General features: G+C 37.3%; 2 protein-coding genes across 7 annotated transcripts in view; one reads left to right on the forward strand and one right to left on the reverse strand.

Annotated features, from left to right (window-relative positions):
• LOC125664628 (serine-protein kinase ATM-like) overlaps positions 1–16,969 on the reverse strand; it is a 408,026-nt gene that overhangs the window by 165,267 nt on the left and 225,790 nt on the right. For all 6 annotated transcript variants that reach the window (XR_008800024.1, XM_048897448.2, XM_048897449.2 and 3 more), the window contains exon 34: positions 11,610–11,751. Coding sequence is in view for 5 of the 6 variants with exons in the window: in XM_048897448.2 (XP_048753405.2) it covers positions 11,610–11,751 (142 nt within the window). In the remaining variant the exon portion in view is untranslated. The remainder of the gene's footprint in view (positions 1–11,609; positions 11,752–16,969) is intronic.
• Positions 1,343–7,431, forward strand: LOC125673087 (uncharacterized). Its single transcript, XM_056154430.1, has one exon. It carries the CDS (start codon positions 1,343–1,345, stop codon positions 2,696–2,698), a length of 1,356 nt encoding a protein of 451 aa, XP_056010405.1. The 3' UTR covers positions 2,699–7,431.

Here is a 16,969-nt window from a genome sequence, read left to right on the forward strand (position 1 = left end):
TTACTACAGTCCCTGAAACATTCTACTTTCCCACTTGAATGGTGAATGCATGGTGAACGCACGCAGAGCGAACAGTGAACGAACGGTGAACGCACGGTGAACGCACGCAGAGCAAACGGTGAACGCAATTTGGTGAACGGTGAGCGCATGGTGAACGCAAAATGGTCTATTCATTCGGTATATTTCGGATTTTTCCCTTGGATTGTACTTACTTTATAATCAGGTAGAGAATATATATATGAATACATCTGTTTATTAATTTTTGTGCAAATACTGGATGTTTACTTCTCATGAAAACAATCGTAAATTTCACATCAATGCACGTAACAATTAGGGCTGGGACGATTCAGGGTTAGCTAGATTCGGTTCGGTTTCGATTCAGAACAGCACGGTTCGGTTATTTTCGATTCGGTTCATGTTAAGTCCAATTTATCTACTGACATCACAAAAATTAACAATTTTAATGAGTAGCATATTTGATTTGATTTTATTCAAGTTATATAACTTTATGTCGTCATTTGTAAAATCATATATATCTATTTATAATGACATTTTATAACTTTGATAGAAAAAAGAAAACATTGCAAGTCTATTAAAATTTGTTACATTAATGTGCTGCATAAGTTTTGGATTATTAAACAAATCTATAGTGAATTTAAAATGTATACGATATTGGTTTCATTGATATGTAAAAATTCAACAATTCTATCAATTGAGAGTCTTTTGAAATCTTTCCTTTATTGATTTACTTCTCTCATATTACCTGTCAAATCTGTGTCATTACCTACGGTGTTGATTTCACTCCACACTGACAGAAATGCTACTTGACATGTAAAGATAAACTGCAATGATCTTACGGACCATATTCTGTTGGTATCCGAGTGGTGAAAATGCTAACTTTCAACACAGTAATGATTTAATTGAAATTTGATTTATTAAATTATTATTTATACACAACGTTGGTTTCCTTTTCCTGTACTTAGCTAACTATGTTTAATTAGGATATTTGATGTTGCTTTGTTTTTATTTATCATATCGATTCTAAAATTAGATTTGGTATTGGTCAGTGTAATTAGATGACCAATCAGATTAGAGTAGCCGGGAGCATTGATGCCTAGAGGGGGATGCTGATTAAGTTCATTGTATAGCCTTGTAGGAGACTGAAAGTAACAGCAGCTATTATTTTTGCCTTTTCAACATTTATCTATATCGTGATTCCTTTCAATGATCATATTGGAACTTACTATTCATCTTGGAGACGTTTTCATGTAGTGTTTTCCACATATATAGAAGATTCTGGGAGTTGTATTTGTTTGTGTGACTGGTGCATTATTTTCCCGCCATGGGACCTAAGCGATCTAATCGATCGGTACCGTACAATCCTGAACTACCTGCTAATTGGACTTCGGCACGTTTGAGAGAAACTCTGAATTCCCGCGGTATTAACTTTCCCACCAATGCTCGCCGATCCGTGTTGATACGTTTGATTGAAGAGAATGAGAATCCTATAAATAGACCTACGCAGTCCCACAATGACACATCCCACAATGCAACGCAACGAGTAAACAACAATGGCGAACAGAGAGTGTTGGTAGACTTGGTGTCAAAGTTGACATCAACGGTTCAATCGCTGCAACAAAGTGTGGTGTCGTTAAACACTAGAGTGAATTCTCTTACCGCTCAGGCTAATATTCAGTCGGACAATGCCGTTGCAGGGGGACCGCTTCTCCGGACAGAAACGGCAAGAAATGCAACACGGGTGACCACCGGTAACAACGAACCTCCAACTTCGGCGGGTCTGTCTACAGTACACGTATCCACAGACTCTTTGCCCATTTCTCCGACGAATGAAAGCCGTGGTTATGATCTGGCTTCCGCTTTCTCTGCTTTCCAATCGCGTCAAGTCTCGGCTGCTGCTGGATCACCTGGTCAGCTCAACAATGTGAGGACGACCTATGGCTACGCTTCTGAATCATTACCATTGGTAGAGACTATATCGCCACAACTGAGACAGCAGATAGTGTCAGGTAAGGACGTGAACCTAGCCACTCTTCTTATTCCCTACTTCACTCCCATTGAGTCACCAGAGGGCAAGTCTGACCAGAGACTGCAACGTTTCCTGACCATTGGGGAATTCATTCAAGCTTTCGGCATTTATAAGAACGTTATGTGTGAGGCCTACCCTCACCGAAGATCGGAATTAGATTTGTATGAGAGAGACTTAGTGGACATGGCCACCCGTTATCCTGGGAAAGGTTTTTACGAATATCACCGCCATTTTAGCCTTATGGCCGCGGCTCAGCTGAAATTCAACAACATTTTAGTGGATTGGTCAATTCGTAACAATACATTGTTTTGCAACATATTTGCCAACTCAAAGCCCCAGTCATGTGCTGCTTGCAACAGCACCCTACATCTGACTGGATTCTGTCCATTGAATGCCAACAGAAGACCCACTGACAGCAACGATTCGTACGGGCGCAAGAGAAACTTCCACGCAGGTAGAGAAATCTGCAACAATTTCAATGGACAACGGGGTTGTCAACTAGCCAGATGCAGGAATGCTCATATTTGCTTGGAATGCAAAGAAGACCATTCCAAACTTAACTGTCCAAGCACAAAAAACTCCAGTTGGCCCCAGTTCTTTGGGGCCTCCACTCACCAGAAGCCACAGAGGGAAATTTCGACTTCGAAATAACGACACCAGTGCAGATAGATATACTACAAGATCTGCTGATAGACCACCCAGATAGGGATTTCACACAGTATTTGATTAATGGATTACGATGTGGCTTTTACACGGGGTTCAAAAATATTCCAAACAATAACTTTGAATGTAAAAATCTCAAGTCGGCGATTCAGTATTCCAACAGTGTAACGGAACTACTACAACAGGAAGTTGACAAGGGTTACCTATTGGGTCCCTTTACAGATATTCCTTTTCCTCATTACCGTATAAATCCAATCGGTATAGCAATTAGTAAATATTCTAAGAAAAAGAGACTCATCGTGGACATGTCGGCGCCTCATAATGACTTAGATAATCCTAGCTTGAATGACTTGATCAACAAAGAAGACTTTTCTCTCAGCTATGTGACCATAGACGATGCTATACAGCTTATCAAAAAATGTGGAAAGAATTCTATGTTGATAAAAACCGATATCACAGATGCATTTAAAATAATGCCTATCTGCCTTCAATTGTGGCCCTTTCATGGTGTTAAGTGGGAAAACCAATATTATTTTTACAAACGTTTAGTATTTGGAAGTCGTTCAAGTCCCAAAATTTTTGATAGCTTGTCCTTTGCAGTGTGCTGGATTGCTACACACAAATACCAAATGCCCAATATTCTACACCTACTTGATGATTTCCTAGTAGTCGTTCCTCCAGACTCGAATGCTACCGAAATTAAGCTAAAGCTGCTTAGCCTTTTCAAAGACTTGGGGATTCCACTGTCGGTTAAAAAGACTGAAGGCCCAAATACGGAATTGGAATACTTGGGTATCTACTTGGATTCTTTCAACATGATAGCAAGGTTACCTAAGGACAAGATTGATCGCATCTCAGAAATAGTGGAATCGTTCCTGCACCGCAAATCCTGTACAAAAAGGGAATTACTTAGTTTACTTGGACACTTAAACTTTGCATGTAGAGTAATCCTACCAGGACGATCTTTTATTTCACACCTTATCGCTCTATCCACAACTGTAGAACCATTACATTACCATATTCAGTTAGACAGTATGTGCCGAGCAGATCTCACTATGTGGGCTGAATTCCTTCGTTCATGGAATGGCGTTTCTTTTTTCATCAATGATGACATTGTGAATGCAGCAGATATTCAACTTTTCACGGATGCCACCCCATCTTCCTTTGGTGGATTTTACCAGAATGACTGGTTTCAAGGATATTTTCCCAAAGAAATTTTGCAAGAGAAGACATCAATGGCCTTCTTTGAACTCTACCCCATAGTGATGGCATGTCTTCTGTGGGGCGATAAATGGAAAAGGAAGCGCATTTTGTTTCATTGTGATAACAGAGCAACCGTAGATATTATATGCAAGGGACGTTCGAAAATTAAAAGCATAATGAAACTTATGAGAACTTTGACTTTTCACGCGGCTAGCAACCATTATATCATTCATGCTAAGCATATTGAAGGTACAAAAAACTGTATTGCTGACTCTCTCTCTCGTTTCCAGATGCAGAGATTCCGAACCTTAGCTCCCCAAGCCAACCCCTTTCCAGTGCCTTGCGTGCATCATTCGGTGATGATGACAGACTAGATCAGGAGTTGCAGGGACTTTGGGAAGCTTCACTGAACCAGTCAACTCGCAAGACATATTCTTCAGCCTTACAGTGTTTTCAGAACTTTATGATTATGAATGGTGCTAAGTTCTCCAAGCATGGGTTACCTCTCATACAAGAATCAGACCTTGTTTATTTTGTGACACATTGTAAATCGGTGCTGAAATTGAAACATGACACCATTAAATTATATCTTGCTGGCATTAGGTTTCACTATATTAAGTCTGGATTGGGCGATGTCTTGAAAGGATGCGATCAGTTGCATTATGTGTTAAGAGGTGTTAAAAGATTACAGTCAAATGTCCATCACAAGCGTTTTCCTATTACTACAAGAATTTTAGCACAAATATGGAATGTTTTAGACCAGGGAGTTTTTTCTCCTTTTGTAGATCTCATGTTAAAATGTATGTATTCATGTGCATTTTTTGGTTTTTTGAGATGTGGTGAAATCACATGCAAATCTCAGAATGTAGAACAATTTTTACAAATCTCAGATGTACATATTAAACCAGGAGGAAGTGCTTTTGTTTTGAAATTAAGAACCTCCAAAACAGATCCATTTTCAAAAGGTGTTGAAATTGTTATTTTTGAAAATGACCACTTTAAACCGGTGTACACCATGATATCATATTTAGATGCTCGCAAATCTCTGTTTAGTTCAAACACTGGCAAATCGCCATTATTTGTAGACAATGAATTTAACCTTAAACCCATGCCAAGAGACACTTTTGTTCTGCAACTGAAAGAGATACTCCTTCGGATTGGATATGATGATAACAAATTTTCAGGTCATTCTTTTAGGATAGGTGCAGCTACAGCAGCGGCTGCAGCTGGTGTTGAAGATCATGTTATTAAAGAATTAGGTCGTTGGTCTTCAGACTGCTACAACAGATATATTAGAACAGATGTAGAGGCTGTTCAAAAAGCACAAGTACAAATGTCATATTTGTAATATGTTGTTTCTTTTTTTTTTTTTTTTTTTTTTCCTACTGTGTACATGAGCCTATTATTATTACATGTTAAAAATTTTTTTTTTTTTTTTCTTTTTTCATGACTACCGGTTCTTGGGGGCTTCACTCATTCCTTTCGTTCATTTGGCGTTCATTCCTGGGGGAATTTTGCCCCCAAGGGATTATTTACTTATTACATACATTATTTGTTTATATGTACATGTATTGTATTAGAACCTGTATATGAATTATGTTGGCAGGCGGTATATTGTAGATATTAGGTTGACACGTTATTCGGGCAGGAATCTCGGCCACGTCTATGTTTCTCTGTATATACATGGTTAAGCTCACAGATCAGCTCGAGCTTCATTGGATTTGTATTCGGGTTTGTTGGTTACCCGCTGGGATCAGCCCCGGGTAAGCTCCCTGGGATCAGCCCGGAGCTTCATTTCCATTCAGTTTTGCATGCATGGGGATTTGCTCATTCAGCTCCCTGGGATCAGCCCGGAGCTTCAGTCTGTTTTCTCGCCCGCTGGGATCACCCCGGGCAGCTCCTTGGGATCAGCCCGGAGCTTGTTTTTTGTGTTCATTAACCCGCTAGATTCAGTCGCGGGTAGCTCCTTGGGATCAGCCCGGAGCTTCATCACTCCTTTTGGACCCGTTGGGATCAACCCGGGGTAGCGCACTGGGATCAGCCAGTTGCTTAGTTGTGGTTTTAGTCCAGATGGTCGTACGTGACCTGCTGGGATCAGCCCAAGGCTAGTTCACTAGAGTTAGTGTAGAGTAGAGTAGAGTACATATAGTTATGTAGTATTGGAGTTATAAGAATGAGAAGCCCCCAGAACGCCAAACTGTATTTTATTTTTTGTTGTTTTGTACATATTGTATGTTCTTCTGATGTAGGCATGTATGTTAGTAATCAATATGAGTTTTCAGTTGGATATGTAAATAAATGTTAAACTCTGACTGTCTGGTGGTTGTGTATAAATTGAAATTTGATTTATTAAATTATTATTTATACACAACGTTGGTTTCCTTTTCCTGTACTTAGCTAACTATGTTTAATTAGGATATTTGATGTTGCTTTGTTTTTATTTATCATATCGATTCTAAAATTAGATTTGGTATTGGTCAGTGTAATTAGATGACCAATCAGATTAGAGTAGCCGGGAGCATTGATGCCTAGAGGGGGATGCTGATTAAGTTCATTGTATAGCCTTGTAGGAGACTGAAAGTAACAGCAGCTACCCACCCACCTTCCCCATCAACTTCCCCGGCTCTCTTCTCTTATTGGGGCTCCTCATTCCTTTTGTTCATGGCGTTCATTCCTGGGGGAATTTTGCCCCCAAGGGATTGTTCATTCCTGGGGGAATTTTGCCCCCAAGGGATTATTTACTTATTACATACATTATTTGTTTATATGTACATGTATTGTATTAGAACCTGTATATGAATTATGTTGGCAGGCGGTATATTGTAGATATTAGGTTGACACGTTATTCGGGCAGGAATCTCGGCCACGTCTATGTTTCTCTGTATATACATGGTTAAGCTCACAGATCAGCTCGAGCTTCATTGGATTTGTATTCGGGTTTGTTGGTTACCCGCTGGGATCAGCCCCGGGTAAGCTCCCTGGGATCAGCCCGGAGCTTCATTTCCATTCAGTTTTGCATGCATGGGGATTTGCTCATTCAGCTCCCTGGGATCAGCCCGGAGCTTCAGTCTGTTTTCTCGCCCGCTGGGATCACCCCGGGCAGCTCCTTGGGATCAGCCCGGAGCTTGTTTTTTGTGTTCATTAACCCGCTAGATTCAGTCGCGGGTAGCTCCTTGGGATCAGCCCGGAGCTTCATCACTCCTTTTGGACCCGTTGGGATCAACCCGGGGTAGCGCACTGGGATCAGCCAGTTGCTTAGTTGTGGTTTTAGTCCAGATGGTCGTACGTGACCTGCTGGGATCAGCCCAAGGCTAGTTCACTAGAGTTAGTGTAGAGTAGAGTAGAGTACATATAGTTATGTAGTATTGGAGTTATAAGAATGAGAAGCCCCCAGAACGCCAAACTGTATTTTATTTTTTGTTGTTTTGTACATATTGTATGTTCTTCTGATGTAGGCATGTATGTTAGTAATCAATATGAGTTTTCAGTTGGATATGTAAATAAATGTTAAACTCTGACTGTCTGGTGGTTGTGTATAAAATCTCTGATGCATAAAAAACCACATGTTCTGCACATCACTTGGACGCCATATTTGTTGTTTTGGTGTTTGTAATATCTAAACCGAACCGAACCGAAATCCGGAATTTGTCATCGGTGCATCGAATCGAATCATGTATGAATCGCGGTGCACCGAAATTTTCGGTGCACCGCACAGCCCTAGTAACAATGATGGACAAACAAAAGAAATTTTCATATGTTCATTGTTTACAGTATTGCATATTCTGTACAGATACATGTATACATGAAAACTAGAAACATATATTTTAAAATACATGTATTTAGAATTCTTGACGTTTTCTTAAATCATGAATATCGGTGCTTTATATCGGTATGCTACATGTAATTATATATTTTGACTTAAGATGCATAGTATTATATTTCTTAATACAAGTGTATAAATGATGCATGTGAATTAAAGATAGTCTAGTAATTATAGCGCCAAGAATTTACAGATGTACATGCATAACTTCAAAATTTATGAGCGCGGTCGTTTGGATTACACGCAATTAAAAAAAAAATATCCCCGAAAGGAGTCGAGATAAATGCATTGAACAACCAGCACAGGTAGAACAGGTACATCATGTACCTCGTGTTGACACCTGAACGCTTCTAAATTGTATGAAAGGTTTATTCCCATGTAGATTTTGCGTAATTCATTTAACTGTAAATAAAGATATAGTATATCGAACTGAGGAATTAATCTCCCAGAATTAATGTACGTACGTACAAAATAAATAGTGTGACCATGAATTTACTTTAGATTGTGTAATATTTGTATATTTTTGATGCGGATAAAATTGTTTATTGCACTGAACTATACGTATATTATATGTGGGGCAGAAATATACGAAAAATATTTCCTCTTTATATTAGAGACAAACGGTTCAAAATTTTTAAATTTGGGTAAGGAGTACATAATTATATTTATTGACAATGTCTCTCATAAAGATAGGTGTAAAATAATCAGAAATATTTGTCAAATCAATTTGACATTTGACCATGAATGTGCAATGAAGCATACAGTGTAGCATAGCTTTTTAAGTCAGAGAGAGAGAGAGAGGGGGGGGGGGTGTTAAAAAAAATTATAAACTTATATAGAATTCTTGTCAAGTGAGACAAAATAAACAAGAGGTACTGTGGGCATAAGAATACCCCCCGCTTACCCCAATCTCCCAAAGGGTGTTGGTAATAGGTATAAACTACCTCTTTTCTGAGTGTAAAAAACAAATGGCATGACAAACCGAACCATATTGCTACTTCGATGTCCAGTGCGCGTGACCTTTGGACCCCAAAATCGATAGGGAACATCTTCATCCCATGGGTAGTTCATATGTATGATATGGTGACTGTAGGTGGAAAGGATAATGCTTTAGAGCCCGGAAACCATATTGCTACTTTGATGTCCAGTGTGCATGACCTTTGACCTTTTGACCCCAAAATCAATAGGGAACATCTTCATCCCATGGGTAGTCCATATGTATGATATGGTGACTGTAGGTGGAAAGGATAACGCTTTAGAGCCCGGAAACCATATTGCTACTTCAATGTCCAGTGCGCTTGACCTTTGACCTTTTGACCCCAAAATCGATAGGGAACATCTTCATCCCATGGGTAGTCCATATGTATGATATGGTGACTGTAGGTGGAAAGGATAACGCTTTAGAGCCCGGAAACCATATTGCTACTTCGATGTCCAGTGTGCTTGAACTTTGACCTTTTGATCCCAAAATCGATAGGGAACATCTTCATCCCATGGGTAGTCCATATATATGATATGGTGACGGTAGGTGGAAAGGATAATGCTTTAGAGCCCGGAAACCATTGCGTCTACAGACGGACGGACGGACAACCCAATTCCAGTATACCCCCCCCCCCTCAACTTGTTGCGGGGGGGCATAAATATAATAAATTGTGCTTTTGTCCATACTTTAAAATATTAAAATGATAATTCAGGTGGGGAAGAGGAATTTATTAACTGAAATTGCCTCATTTTCTTACACGTACCAGCGCTCGTTCCTCGTTCTTCGCTATATGCACATGTATAAGGGATAAATTCATAACTGAAGACTCTCATTCAGAACTTCTCCCACTTTTTACCCAAACAATACTTTTGTTTTGTAATGATAATAACAATGATTTACTCTATTCTTTGATACTGATGAGTGATCCGAAGTTTTCCTTGAATTTTCGCAGTTGATAATCCTGATATTTGTACTTTATAAATTAAATTTCTGATATAATATAAAGTTAATTTACTTTTCAATTTTGCCTTGCTATGAAAATCGATCCTTTAACTTTGGTGTTCCGAATGACAGTGAATGGTGAACACACGGTGAGCGCAAAACTGTAAACGGAGAGCACACGGTGAACGCACGGAGAGCAAACGGTGAACGACCGGAGAGCGAACGGTGAACGAATGGAAAAATGGTAAAGTAGAACGTTTCAGGGACTGTATGTATGAAGTTTAGCCCCGCCCTGAAGTCAGAACCTTTATCCCAGAGATCATGAAATTTGCAATTTTGATAGAGGCCTTCTTGCTCTACATCACTATGCATTTAGTTTTTCTTACACATGTGTGGTTATAGAGAAAATTTTTGAAAATTGGTCTATTCTTGCCCCACCTCTCAGGCCCCAGGAGTCCTGAAATTTACAATTTATATTCTCATTGTCCCAATGATGCTTCATACCAAATTTGAAAAGAACTGGAATGATAGTTACTGTATATATTTGCCTATAAGTCGGATTTTTTGGAGTTAAATTTTGGTCCAAAACTCTATGTCCGACTTATAGAAGTTTCAGAAGAATATTAGTATTTTTCTGGATGGCGTAATGTGTAGCCTAGTATTTTTTAAACAACAAAAACATGGATGAAATAAACAAAATAGTAACTGTTTAATTTGTTGAGAATAACAACAGGCCCATGGGCCACATCGCTCACCTGAGTCACCTTGGCTCATATCTGAAGACTTTCCATATATATTTCCATGTAAAACCTTAGTCCCTATTATGGCCCAAACTACCCTTTGCAAACTAGAATCTACACTATGTCAGAAAGCTTTCATGTAAATGTCAACTTCTTTGGCCCAATGGTTCTTGAGAAGAAGATTTTTAAAGCTTTTCCCTATATTTGTATGTAAAACTTTGATCGGGGGGGCACTTGTGGCCCTATCCTACCCCCCCGGGGGCCATGATTTGAACAAACTTGAATCTGCACTATGTCAGAAAGTTTTCTTGTAAATATCAGCTTTTCTGGCTCAGTGGTTATTGAGAAGAAGATTTTTAAAGATTTTTCCTATATATTTGTATGTAAAACTTTGATCCCCTATTGTAGCCCCATCCAACCCCCGGGGCCCATGATTTGAACAAACTTGAATCTGCATTATGTCAGGAAGCTTTCATGTAAATCTCAGCTTTTCTGGCTTAGTGGTTCTTGAGAAAAAGATTTTTAAATGAGCCCACCCTATTTTTGCATTTTTGTGATTATCTCCCCTTTGAAAGGGACATGACCCTTCATTTGAACAAACTTGAAAGCCCTTCACCTAAGGATGCTTTAGGCCATGTTTGGTTGAAATTGGCCCAGTGGTTCTGGAGAAGAAGATGAAAATGTGTAAAGTTTACAGACAGACAGACAGACGGACGCCGGACAAAATGTGATCAGAAAAGCTCACTTGAGCCTTTGGCTCAGGTGAGCTAAAAAGTGAAATATCAATGTCATATATCCCAAATCATTATTGGAACACAGATAAATACATAAGAGTATTAATTGGTATGAAATGGATTTGTTGGGGAAAAATATCAAATATCAGCACATTTCCCAAATTGAAACACAGGTAAAAACATTAGAGCATTGATTTGAAATTGTCAACCGATTCTTGAAAAAGGTTAGAACGACTTATGGGTTAATGGCAATTCCCTCCAAAATAACCTAAAAACTATACAACCGACTTATAGGCGAACCGACTTATAGGTGAGTATATATACGGTATCAAGAAGTTAAAAATGTTCAACTGTTAACGCACGGCGACAGATGACAACCAATTGCAATACATCACCTGAGGAAACTCGGGTAGCCTATTACAACTCATACATAAAAATATTGTATGCATACAATTTATATGGATCTCTATTTTTCTACCTTGTGGTTGTGTTAAAGACAATCGACAATGCTGGAGGAAAAATCTGGAAACTTGTTGGGAGAAGATTTCTTGATGAGCAGCATTGTTTAAACTTAGAATATCATGAATGAGCATGGGTAGAAGAAACTCACAGAATTCCATCTGAAATAGATAAGTTGAACAGAGTTAGTGTATGTTTTGAATATATACATATATTAGTGATGTACCGATTATCGCTGACTTTCGATTGTCGGTCGCTATAACTGAAACGATGTGAATAATCAATTGTCATTTTGAAAATTGAAAATCGTTGACGTCGGAATTTTTTTAATGATACGAATATTCCTGCCGCAACTTAACTAAAATTTAAAAAATGGCTGACAAAGCTGAATAATCCAGTAAGGTTGAATATTGTTTAATGTCCCTCTTGAGAATCTTTCACTCATATGAAGACGTCACCATTGCCGGTGAAGAGCTGCAGAATTAGGCCTATGCTCGGCGCTTACAGTCTTTGAGCAGGGAGGGACCTTTATTGCGCCACACCTGCTGTGACATGGGGCCTCGAATTTTTGCCTCTTACAACAAGCAAGGGGTACTGAGGCTCTATTGTAACCCAAATCCCATAAGAACTACAACAAAAGTCGAGAGATCTATCCCCAATCTGGGCAATCTAATTAAAATCTAATCAAAATTAGATCCTATGATCCGCTCATCTGTACTATCGCTATAGATCTAGTAGATGAGCGGATCATAGGATCTAATTTTAAAATGTATCACAGGAAAACAAAATCAAAAGTATGGGGTTATTAACTTCAAATTTCTAATGATTTTATGAATTAATTTAATATCAAGGGTAAAAAATAAAGTAAATTTAACATATTTATGCCATAAATTTGAAATAAATAAAATTCGATTATTTTTCGATTAATCAATCGAAAAGGTGCATCCATTAATCCGATCATCGATTAAATTCTTTTTCCCGATTGCCCATCACTAATATATATTCAAAACTGCCATAGCCACCCACTGTATTATAATAATAATAATAATAATAAGACCTTTATTTAACCAGGATTACATATTTAGCGATAACGCTAGTTTTCAATATGGTCCTGCATATAACATACATACAGACAGATATTAGTAAAATAAACACAGATTAAAAGAAGTAGAATACATATAAACTTAAGAAATAATTATGAATGTAAGATAAATAGAATACAAAATGAAGCTTAAAAAGTATGGTGATAATCTCTAAGATAATTTCTCTTAAAACACGCAACACTCGTTGAGTTTCTTATGTTTTGACTCAAGGCATTCCACACTGTGCTCCCTGAAATGCTGAAAGATCTTCTATAATATTCTGTTTTTGCCCTGGGTATATACAAAATATTTGAATAAGAATTTCTAGTTTGCCTCTGACTGACTTCTGATACATATTTAAAAACATTTAAATAATCTGGCATTAAACCATGTAAAACTTTATACACTAAAATGACTTTTCTATAGACAAAGTAATCTGATAGAGGCAACCAGTTAAGTTCTGTAAACATGACATTAGATGGTGTTTCAAAATTTCTGATGTTAAGAATTACCCTTGCAGCTCGTTTTTGCAATATAAAAAGCTTATTCACATTTTCAGCATTTCTTGGATTGCTCCATATAGTACAACAATATGTAAAATGTGGAAAAATCATAGTATTAAAAATCTTCAGCAGCACATCGTTTGACATAAAATATCTTATTCTTCTTAAAATGCCAATTCTCTTGGAAATCTTGTTCATAAGTGATTCTATATGACTTTTCCAGGACAAAGTTTCATCAATAATAATACCAAGTAATTTTGACTCCTGAACACATTCTATGACATGGTTATTTATCACTAAATTTAATTTTCGATACTTTGATAATTTTTGTGCCGATCCAATAAGTATACATTGAGTTTTAGACAGGTTTAAGCTTAATTTATTTTCCTTAATCCACATTATACTGCGCTGAAGATCTTCATACATCTTTGACTCAATATTTTCCACTGACTTATCTGTTACATCTTGTGAAGTATCATCTGCATACATATTTACATGAGAATGTTTCAGTGCTTGTGGATAGTCATTAATATACAGGATAAAAAACAATGGGCCTAAAATAGAGCCTTGCGGAACTCCAATGGTTACATTTCTTTCCTCCGATAAATTGCCGATAAATATTAAGTGACTCACTGTTATATGTGACCATAAAAATCCCACCCACTATCTATTATTGTACATGCATTACAAGAGCACCTGTCTGACGTGACCAACGGCCATGATTTTTACATTTTCATGTAATTTCACGAAATTTTCACTGTTTTTGAAGAACTATACATTTTCTTGGGGCCAGACATGTGCATAATGTCGAATTTCAAAACCAGCATTGTTTATACCCTGAGTGGTGGTTGACCGGCGGCAGTGAGCTGTATAGGATTTACTGCAATTCGCATTTTTCGATACACAGGTGACTCTCGATAACTCGAAGTTCAAGGGACCTTAATAAAACTTCGAGAAATCGAGAGTTCGAAACTCGGAAATTGAAGATCCACCGGTATGGTTCAGATTTTACAGTAACCGGAAATGTTTACCAACAAGATCATGATATCATTTTGACATGTTTTCCGTCATATTCGTCAGGTAGTTTAATATCAAAATAAAACCTTATTTTACATTAATAAAAACATTTCAAAGTTTATGTATTTATTTATTCTTTAATCATGTTTAGATAGGCTTACAAAACCAAGTTCTGATGAAGCTTTACTATCGCAAACTAAACAGCACAATATGTCGCTTTACCCAAAGCAAAAATTCTAACGAATGAGTTAAATGATGTTTTAGAGTAACTTTACACAAAGAACAAACTCGAAAAACTTAACAGTCTGTAGATCTCTAAATTATGTATAAAACTTACTCTCTCGTTGTCACGTCAAAATAAATTATAGATTTTATTCATAGTCGGATTATACATAATTTTAATCATCACGACACAAAACCACAGTGCAATTGGTCAATTATATACTCAAGTGTGTCACCTCCACAAAGAAGCACGGGCGACGTTTCAACTATGTAAACCATCAATTACCCCTCCGGCATTCAAAAAAATACAGGTAAGGCCCAAGCAGAAATTATTACATGCTTGGGTAACAGTGGGTACACGCTACCACCACTTCGAGAGATAGAGAGTAAAAAACAATGAAATGTGTTTTACGGGACCCCACTTGACTTCGAGAGATCGATAGCAAATTTGCTTTGTTATATAGAGAGAAAAATTGGGACCATGATTTCACTTCGAGAGACTGAAAACTTCGAGAGATCGAAGTTCGAGCCATCAAGAGTCACCTGTATCTGGCATGAAATGACTGAACTGGTATTGCTTAACAGGGGTATTGCTGAACCATATAAACTAATTTTGAGGAGATGATAGTGCAAGTTTCGAGCATTGATTAAAAAGGCTGGTAGCATTGGGATCAGTTTTGGATAGAAACAGCTTGAGGGAATTCACAGGTCAATTCCACTCTGCCAGGTTTTTTGTTTAGTGTCATGTGATAAAGTTGCGAATTCTTCCCCGTTTTCATCGGTGGTAAAGACAAAAGAGTTTGTTTTCAGTTGCACATGAAATTCTAGGCCTCTTGTATAATGTAACGAACTGAATGGACAAAAGGAACCATATCAGAAAGCGAAGGACAACAGGATTCATGTTATTGTAAAGGTAGGTGGAAATCTTTATTAAATCAGAAGTGTTTATAATTTCTTTATATTTTGTTGGTCTTGTAAGCCCTTCCTGTAGATTTTTTTTTTCAATTTTCCATCAGAAATGTTGGAACTTCTGAATCCTCTCCCCCGAACAATATCAATCTCCTTCCCCAAATCTTGGAGGTGTCTGTTGGTACCAGAGCAAATTGATTTGTATGAATTTTTATTGTACTGAGAAGCTTGTTCTGTAGACATTTGATTGGCCCTTTTTTCTGTAGACATTTGATTGGCCCTTTTTTCTGTAGACATTTGATTGGCCCTTTTTTGCTTGGTTGTGGAGTTGCTTCTGCATAAAATTTTCCCAATTTATCATTAAGCTCTTTGAGTTCAATAGTTATAAATCTGTTACTTCTCCAAACCTTTCTACAAATAGGGGAGGTACTAGAATTATTTATTTACCAAGGCAATACAACAAAATTTCACTAAACCTAGATAGCTTAAACAGTAAAGCATTCATGAAGAGAGATTTGGGTGCAATTCCCATTCTGGGTTAAAATGTGGTGTATTGCTTTTTTTTTTTAAAGTTAAAATTGTATTCATTTGTATCTCTTTTTTCAGTTTTTGAAAATCATTTATTTTTCAAAAAACTTTATACATACCTTGAAAAAGCTTTAACCCCCCCCCCCCCCTTTAATGTTAATTTTTGTAGATTTAGATTGTTTCCTTTCCTTTAGTTGTTTTAATTCCTTTTCTGAAACATTTTTGAATCATTGTTTTCTATTTTGAATCTTGGGGATAGCAAAGATTTCCTTTTCATCTGTCAAAAATGCTTGTTTCATTTCATTTTCTGCATCTTTTAGTGATGTGAAGACATAAACATCATTTGAAACTTCACTACTAGAAAAGTCAGCATCAGTACCAAATATTTCTTGTAAAGCATCCCAATCTATATCCTCTAATTCTCCAGCTTTCTCCAAATGGTAACTAAAATCATAATTCAGATCAAAGTCCCCCATACTGATTGTTTACATATAGCAGACAACATACGACAAATTACATCAATAAAAATGCCCTAAATAAAGTTCTCTGTTTATTTTGTTCATTCAATGGTAAAATTGTGTTGAATTGGAAAAACGAACTAACTAAACCAACAAATTATATAAATCATTTATTGTTTTGAAATCATAGTGAGATTCTAGATTTTGTTGAATATAGATGAACATGTTTCATGTATGTACATGTTATGTAAGTAAAGAAAGTTGTTCCAGCTGCTGGTTGTCAAGGGAGGGTGTCCCCATAGCAGTTAGATTATACAAAATGTTCTTCCATCAATTTCAGCCAATCAAATTGCATGTTACAAGTAAAATTAAATTATTGATCAATGCATCAACGTGTAATCAACATGCAGGGTCATGTGGGGTTAATTAACAAAACCTGATATGTTGTTTATTTAACTCTAGAAATATTTTATAAAATTTCTAAGATCTTGTGTGGACTTAATGTCTTTAAAACAAGAGGCCCATGGGCCACATTGCTCACCTGAGTCACTTTGGCCCATATTTGAAGATTTTTACTACATATTCGCATGTAAAACTTTGATCCCTATTGTGGCCCCAACTTGCTCCTGCAGGCCATGATTTTTCCAAACTTGAATCGGC

Source organism: Ostrea edulis, chromosome 1 (assembly GCF_947568905.1).
Source record: "Ostrea edulis chromosome 1, xbOstEdul1.1, whole genome shotgun sequence".
NCBI lineage: Eukaryota > Metazoa > Mollusca > Bivalvia > Ostreida > Ostreidae > Ostrea > Ostrea edulis.